This window comes from Fulmarus glacialis, unplaced genomic scaffold (genome assembly GCF_000690835.1).
Source record: "Fulmarus glacialis isolate BGI_N327 unplaced genomic scaffold, ASM69083v1 scaffold37054, whole genome shotgun sequence".
Lineage (NCBI taxonomy): Eukaryota > Metazoa > Chordata > Aves > Procellariiformes > Procellariidae > Fulmarus > Fulmarus glacialis.
The window spans coordinates 52,874-60,534 of NW_009209361.1; the positions used below are offsets into that span (position 1 = coordinate 52,874).

At 45.0% G+C, this 7,661-nt stretch overlaps 2 protein-coding genes across 2 annotated transcripts in view; one reads left to right on the plus strand and one right to left on the minus strand.

The window, feature by feature from the left end:
* CPAMD8 (C3 and PZP-like, alpha-2-macroglobulin domain containing 8) overlaps nt 1-1,104 on the plus strand; it is a gene marked incomplete at its 5' end in the record, with an annotated part of 51,879 nt that extends 50,775 nt beyond the window's left edge. Inside the window, 2 exons of the mRNA XM_009576805.1 lie at nt 5-173; nt 493-1,104. Coding sequence (XP_009575100.1) covers nt 5-173; nt 493 — 170 coding nt within the window. The remainder of the gene's footprint in view (nt 1-4; nt 174-492) is intronic.
* Nucleotides 1,105-5,470: 4,366 nt separating this feature from the next.
* Nucleotides 5,471-7,299, minus strand: F2RL3 (coagulation factor II (thrombin) receptor-like 3). Its single transcript, XM_009576803.1, has 2 exons — nt 7,209-7,299; nt 5,471-6,546 (listed from the first exon to the last, which is right to left on the minus strand). The coding sequence occupies exons 1-2, from the start codon at nt 7,297-7,299 to the stop codon at nt 5,471-5,473; spliced, it is 1,167 nt and encodes a 388-aa protein (XP_009575098.1).
* Nucleotides 7,300-7,661: the final 362 nt, after the last annotated feature.

Below are 7,661 nucleotides of genomic sequence, written 5' to 3' on the forward strand. Positions count from 1 at the left end.
CCAGCAGAGGAAGGCCCTTCACTACAGACAGACCTGTCGTACTACTCCTATGAATATGACCCAGACCCCTATGCGTCGGAAGCTGACGTTTTTGAGATTGTGGCAGAACTGACAACAGCAAGCACGTTAAAAGAAGTGGACAAGATTCAGGAAGTAGTGACCACAGTAGAATGGTGAGCCGGAGAGCGGGGGATCATAAATCTGGTTTGAGAGTCAACATACAATGTACTAATTCATGTGTTAACGTCAAACGTATTCAATTCCTCAAAAGGGGCATTCTTACAACTGACTTGCTAACCTCTTTAGCAAGGAATCACCAGGAACACGATCTTGCTAGGGCAGCATATAAAAGTCTTTGTGACCTGCATGTCTCCATTCCTAGCAGAATAAAAAGTGGCCTTTTAAGCTTTTCTCTGCCCAGCCCCAGTGATGTTTCACAAAGATATGTAACGGGAAAGTGACTTTTTCTTCATTATGTTCTCTTTTCAACAGAACTATATAATTTAAATAAAGAGAAGAGGCTCAGAATCAACTCCTGTATGAGTTTGTTCCTACAGACGACCTGCTGCAGAACAGAAACCGAATGATGACTACTTCCTGATGCACTCAGAACTGTAGGCTTTGCTGCCCCTTGGGGGGGATCTGGAGCGCTAAGGGGGACACTCAGCGTTATTTTTCTGTCAATTTTCCTGCCTTTTGGATCCTCTTTGGATTACTTCCAAGGATGGAAGACCAATATACTGTGCCCTCTAGGTGAGAAAAATAGCGGCTGGAATTCAAACCTATAGACCATTTCAAAGTGTTTTCTTTACTATCAGGATACTGCAAATGCCATTTCCTAGCTACATTTAGAAGCTAAGTCCAGGCCTTGTGCTTAGCTGAACTGCTGTTTGAGGAAAGATGGCTGAGAAGTTTTCTCTCAAATTATAATAATAAAAATCAGTGTGTTTTGCTAATTATGACATAGCAAGAGGCTAATCACCTTCCCCAGCCCGTAAGTCTATTGCACCCACAACAATGTCCTACAAGAGAAAAACTTCCCTAGTGGCTCCATGTTCTGGAAAGTTATTGGGAGGTACATTTTACAAGAGAAAACTGAAATCCTGTGTCAGGACTGGAAGGCTTGACTGTCCACCATGTGGCTTCGGGTGGGGAGTTTGCCAGCCGTAGCGGTGACAAGGATTAGGTGGGTGAGCCCTCTTCATGTTGCACTATGTGCTGATAAGGGCTGCTTGCAGCCTTCTCAGCCCCTTTCCTCCTCGTAACCCTGGCATGAAAATAAAGCTGACCCAAGGCGCAGTCCTTTTAAATGCTTGCCTGACTTCACCAATCACTTTTATTCTGCTCCCACTAGGATCCCCATACAATGGTTGTTCTGGATATGGTAATCTATGCATAGTCCCGGGGTCTGCTGGCCAGTATAATCACTGGTGTCACAGAGGCTGGACTCCCTTAGACTGACCTGCCCCAAGCAATGTGGTAAAACTAAAAACAAAAGCTTTGTGTTTCCAAAAGCACAGGAGCCAAGATTTTTTGGTTTCCCTTCCTGCCTGGAGCAGCATTGTTCTCTTTGGAGGAGTTACATGCAATTGCCTGTTGCAAAATAGTGTTAATATTTTATCTTCCCACTTCTATTGTTACCAGGACCCAGAGTGGGGTGGAAACTCCTTTTGAGGGTGTTTATTGGTGAATGGAAACAGGAAAAAGCTCAGCTCCATTCATTTTTAGGACTTGTTTACACAGGAACCATGACAAGAATATATCCCAGTATAGACATTCCATTCCAGAATAAAGGCAATTTTGTTCCAGAAAAATGTCCTCATGGGGACAAAACAGGAGGTATCCCAGAAATTGGGCATATGTAGTTTCCAGTCCTTTTTGTCTGGGGCCAGATATTTGCACAATGTAGTTGATATGATGAAGGTCTGGGTCTTGAAGTTCCCAGAAATTTCAGAACTGTTTTGTTGGCAAGTTTCCAAGCCTTCCTTCATTGGTGCTCTGAGCTCTTCTCACAGGATCTTGACGTGGCTGCTGCCCATATGTACCCACTGCTTCTCAGCAGAGGTTTTTGCCACGTCTCTTCAGTGTGCATGAACAGACCGTGTCCTCACTGTGTCCGCACAGCACAGCAGAAGCACTGGCGGCTGCATTCCTGTCTGGCAGGTAAATAAATGCCTTTAAACTAAATTCCATCTCCTGTAGGTGACTGGCCTGGCAGACACTGGCTATTGTGTACACACACAGGACTGAGTCAATATTTATCCCCTGGGTAAATAACAGACCTAGTGTGAGCTGCAACAAGAGTTTTTTGGTGTTTTTTTTTTTTTTTCCCCCTAAATATCAAAGCTGCACAATACAAACCCTGCTGTTTGCTGGTTCCAGCCTCAGCTGTTTAATGCTTTGAATCTGTGTGACTAGCTTCCCACAGAAGATAGGACCTGTTCTGGATTCTTTAGCCTCCTATCCCCTGTTCCTTTCTGGCTTTAGTTTCCTTGTCTCATCCATTGTATGCTTTTAGATAGATATTTGAAGTCATTTTATATTGCTTGGTCCTCTCATAGATCCTTGGGCAGTCAGAGAGCATCACCACTGGGGACAAGGAGATGAAGGTAGGGTGTTTCAACCAAGTATTAAACCTGACTTTCTTCACTTTCCTCAGGCTCTAGTACATGTAATGTATTAATTCAAGATGCAGACATCTCCCCATTGCTGCCAGCTAAATAATTCCTCCGGGTGGTACCAGCCCATCAATCATGGCCTTGTTCTGTGGGGTCTCTGTGTGCCAGTGCACTCATCTGCTTGAAGCAGAGGAGCCTTGCTTCTGTTTTACAACTAGAAGTAAAGCCAGAGAGACCTGGACCCTCAGACGGCAAAGGCAGAGCAGCCTTAGCGCCCTTAAACAGAGACAGTTAGAACAGGATAGTGTGTGTGAGGTAAGTGCCAGGGTTTCTGGATCCTGGAGCCTGAATTCACCTTGAGTGCTTCTTCAGAGCTTTGGCACTTTCAGGGAAATCACTAGACCATCTGCTCTTGGCAGCCTCTACCTCCCCCCAGTCTTGCCACACCAAACTAGCTCCTTTCTAGTTAAAAAAAAGGTCATTTTATTTAGGGAATTGAAAAAGGAACCTGCAATTACACAGTTGTGGTTGCCTTTTCTCCCCTATTACAGGAGCAAAGGAGCAGGTCTCTACCCTCTTCTCCATCCCAGCTGACGGTCCCTCTTTCCATAGCTTTCCCCTGTCCCAGATTTGTTGTTCATATTTCTTGTAATCATCGTTAATTCTTATCTAGGAAAAAAAATTTCCTGGACTATTTTTCCTCCATTCTTCAAAATCCTACTTGGAATACAGAAACTCTTTAGGACTAGGTCCATGAGATCCACTGGACACAGCATAGCCTTATCAGACTCAATGTTATTCAAAAGCTTTGGCCCAGTTCTGACTCTGAAGCTTATCAGTCACACTCCTGTCCCTGAGAACACAAGGACATCTCAGCACTGAAAACTCAGCCTCCAGCTTTGTGAAGACCAGCCAATCATAGTTTGGAGAGAAGGGATTGATTTTTTTTCACCAAGGAAGAGACCAACTCGGTGGTGGAAAGCCAGCAAGGACAGCAGACCTGCTGCTGCTTTGGGCTTTGAATTGTTTCTGGCTTAGAGACATTTGCCTGCCTCTGTCAGAGAGATGCTTCTCCTTTCCTTTCTCTGGTGGTCCCTCATTGCAAAAGGAGAAAAGTGCCAGTGGGTTTGTAAGACACAGACATTCCTACTTGCATCAAGTTACATTACTGAATAGCTGCAGCAGTGCTAGTTATCAGTGATTTTAGCTTGCAATCCTTTCAATGAAATTAATATTTATATATTTGTAACTGTACATTATGCAGAGTAATCATTACCATGGTATTTATTTTAAAGCAATAGTTCCCTTGTTCTTTCTTGTCCAAGTGTTTTGGTCTTGCCTCTTTCCAGTAGAAAACAAATACCAGAAGAATGCTTGAAGAACATCATTGAAACAACAGCACTTGCTTTGCTGATGTTGACTGTTGACATTTAATGCACAATAACCTGGTTATTATTGTGAATAGATCATCTATTTAGAAAACCTCAGCTCAGTTTGGGTTTTGGGGTTGGTTTTGGTTTTTTTTTTAGTACTTGCTATTTTTGACTGAGTGGCAATAGCCCTGGCTACACCAGGCCTATGTTCAGTAGCTGGTACATCCTCTGCACGTGCAGTACTGCACCTCTGGGAGGTAGGGTCTAGTTTTTCACCTGCATTTCGCCCCTGCACATACACGTACACGCAAACAGTTCTATGACCATTTTTGTTTTGTTTACACAAATCGTAGCAAGTCTGAGTCCAGAAAAGCATTTGTTTTAGATTCTGATAAATATTTTATTAAAAACGGATTTTAAGACAATCTTGTCTGCCTCTTCTTATTCACACTGTAGGCTGTAAGTTTGTTTGATCATAGGTTATGGTGAGGACAGACGTCTTGTCTGTACCAGTAAAATTAAAGAATTCAGGAACATTAAGGAGGTTTACTACTCATTTTCTACCTTGCTGCTTACTTGGATATGCCCTAGTTGTGTCTGAGAGATGAGCTGGCTGCATTTTGTCAAATTTGCAACAGGTTCCAATAAGCAACAAGCTTGGTCACCTGTTTCATAAGAGACAGCTCTTGATTGTGTGTGACATTACACAAAAGAAGGGTGGAGTTCTAGAGCGAGGGTTTTATCAATTCCTTCTTTTTAATATTTCCCTTCAAGAGACATAATAGTTTTTTTTAAAAATCCATTAATACAGTCTTTGCCTCCCAAAAATTATGGATGCCTAGGGTCATTTGCAAAAATAGGGATTAGTGAATGGGATTTTTACACTTGTTACCAACAATGTGCTGACATTACTATGGTGTTGCTTACTAATCAAGCCAAGAATGTGTTTGCTAGAAAAGCCAGTGCTCTACATTCTTTTGACAGAATATTTTAGTTCAGGAGAGTACCTTTCACATAGGTACCTCCTAGTACTTTTGAAATGTTTAGAAATTTGGTTTTGCAAGTGCCTGTTCTTTTTCAGTTTTAGGTGAAGGGAATATGTGTTCAAGGACAGCAAGCAAGTCGGTAGCAGAAAAAGAAGTAGGACACAAATAGCAATCAGTCTGCGAGACGCATTAGGAAAACCAGACCTAGGTATATTGGCAAGAGCATCCCCGGCAATATGTGACCAGATGAAAAGTTGCATGCGGTGTCCCAGTAACAGATCTATACACGTTCAGCTCTCCGCATCTTGTCTGGGCTCCACACCTCTCAAGGAATCCTGTGGTCCAGGTTTATCCAGTTTTAGCTATGCAGACAGGAGAAAGGACTTGTCTGCTGGGAAATACCGCTTGCTGCTCTGGATGAAACAGTGTTGTCTTCATCTCATCCCCAATGTATGTTGTGAGTACCTTGGGAGCAGGGAGCTGGGATGGAGGCTTACACCAGTGAATCTTTGGAACTTTTCTGAGGCAGTGTTTCCTTGGAGGTTTTTAGGGATGTGGTATTTTGTTTTCTGTGACTGAAGAATCTCATTCTCACCTTATCCCGGAAGTCTTCAGAAACGTAGTAGTAGACAAAGGGATCAGCGCAGCTGTTAAAGGTACTGATGGCCAGGCTCACCATGTAGCTGATATACAGGTTGCCATGCAGCTTGGAATTATAGCTGGAGTAATGAACAAGGAGGAGAACGTTGCTGGGTGTGTAGAAGGCCACAAGCGTGAACAGCACAAGAGCTGTGAGCTTCATAGAGTAGGAGTACCGCTTCCCGCTGTCCAGGAGAGCTCGCAGTACTGAGCAGTAGCTGAACAGCATCACCACCAGAGGAGCGAGGAAAGCACAGGTGATCAGGCAGATGAAGTAGTAGAAGTAATACCCATCATCCTCGTGCCTGGGGAGAACATCGTGGCAGAGAGTGACATCTGCTCCATACAGGGGATACGACTGCTGCTGCAGGGTCAGGGGCAAGGTGAGGACGGCAGCACAGAGCCAGATGGCAGTGCAGGTGCAGGCAGCAAAGGCAGGGGTGCGGAAAGAACGTGAAAAGAAAGGATGCACCACAGCCAGATACCGGTCGACGCTGATGCATGTGAGCAGCAGCACTGAGCAGTACATGTTCCCATAGAAGAAAGCTGTGGTGAGCCGGCACAGGCCTTCCCCAAAGGGCCAGTTGTTCCCCAGGAAATAGTAGAAAATCTTGAAGGGCAGCACCAAGATGAGCAGCAGATCTGCTGCAGCCAAGTTCATCAGAAAGACAGTGGAGGTCAGCTTCTCAGCCCTGGTAGCCAGGACCCCCAGGGCCAGCCCGTTTGAAGGCAGCCCCACCAGGAAGACGAGGGTGTAGAGGCAGGGGATGAGCCGCACCGTGACCACGCTGTCCAGCTGAGCACGTGTGGCCTCGTGGATCAACAGGTACGTGATGTTGTTTATGGTTGCCTTTTCCCCAGGGATGGCTCGGGGACACGGTGCGATCTCTGGTGTCGTTACCTGCTCATTGGTGCCGTTCTGAGAGTAATCTGTCAGATAAACAACACAGTCTGTTACTTGCTGTTCATGCAGTTACCCTTGTACTTTGCAGAGCAGGCTACGTATGTAACACGTCAAACGCTAAGGTTTGCACTTTATGTTGGGGTCCCCAGGAGTGGGAGTATTCTGTAAAATGCTGTTGAGTGATGGGCAGAAAAAGCTGGCTAACAGAATTAGGTGTGCAAGAGTAACTATCAGCAACCTTACTGAAAATTTACATGATTCCTCTGTTGTGTGGTTTCCCACAGTTCACAAATAATTGCAATGTTGTACGACTATCAGCAGGCCTGGGAATCCAGAGAGCAATTCCTCTGCCCAGCTTTCAAAAGAATCCTGAGATCTGGGGCCACTCCAGGGTAAAATCATGGCTGTGAAAGTCTTAACTTTTAGCTAAAGATTTTGGTTTCAAGTGCTCTCTGTTTTATTTTTCCTCTAATTTTTCTTTCTCTTTGTAGTTTCTTCCACCCCAGTTTCTTTCTCTTCTGTATCACCTCCTATCACCTCCTGCTTCAACTAGAGTATGCACAAAGCTCAATTAGAGCGTGCTCCCGTGTGATAGCTTTAAAAAATGAGTTTTCAGGGATCTTATGAAGGTACCAAGTATCCAGTACTTTAGGAAGCAGCACTTTTTCACCGAAAGATACACACTCACCATCGTAGTCTGGAGAAGCCAGGCAGAGTCCCCAAAAGGCACAGCATAGCATAAGCCTGTGCGACAGCCGTCCGCTCCCGAGGGTCTCCATTCTGGTGCAGGATCCAATAGTGCACTGCTGTGCTCAGAGCTGTGCGGGAAAGGCAGTATTGGTGACTCTGCTTACGCATTTCCTTCTGTTAGTCCTTAACTCACGGAAGCACCAGGCTTATCCCGTGAAGGATGAGGCGTATGGGGGACTGTCACGACATGCACGAGTATGCATTGCCCAAGCAGAGACTTGGCTCCAGTGTCAGACGCAGGACTGGGAGGGGCATACGTATCCAGATCCACAGTATATTGGGGCCGTACTTCATCGTCAGCACTAGACTATGGCTCGAGTGACTCATTTGGGCCTCCTTCCTGCTCCAGAATATTCCTGGAAATAACAAATGTGTCAGATTTGATGCAGTT

What these genes read in the sequence shown, in the direction of transcription:
- F2RL3 (XM_009576803.1), bottom strand. Translation starts at nt 7,299, where the DNA reads ATGGAGACCCTCGGGAGCGGACGGCTGTCGCACAGGCTTATGCTATGC. An exon ending in GGCTTCTCCAGACTACGATG is followed by an intron (nt 6,547 to 7,208) that starts GTGAGTGTGTAT and finishes TTTATCTGACAG; the next exon opens with ATTACTCTCAGAACGGCACC.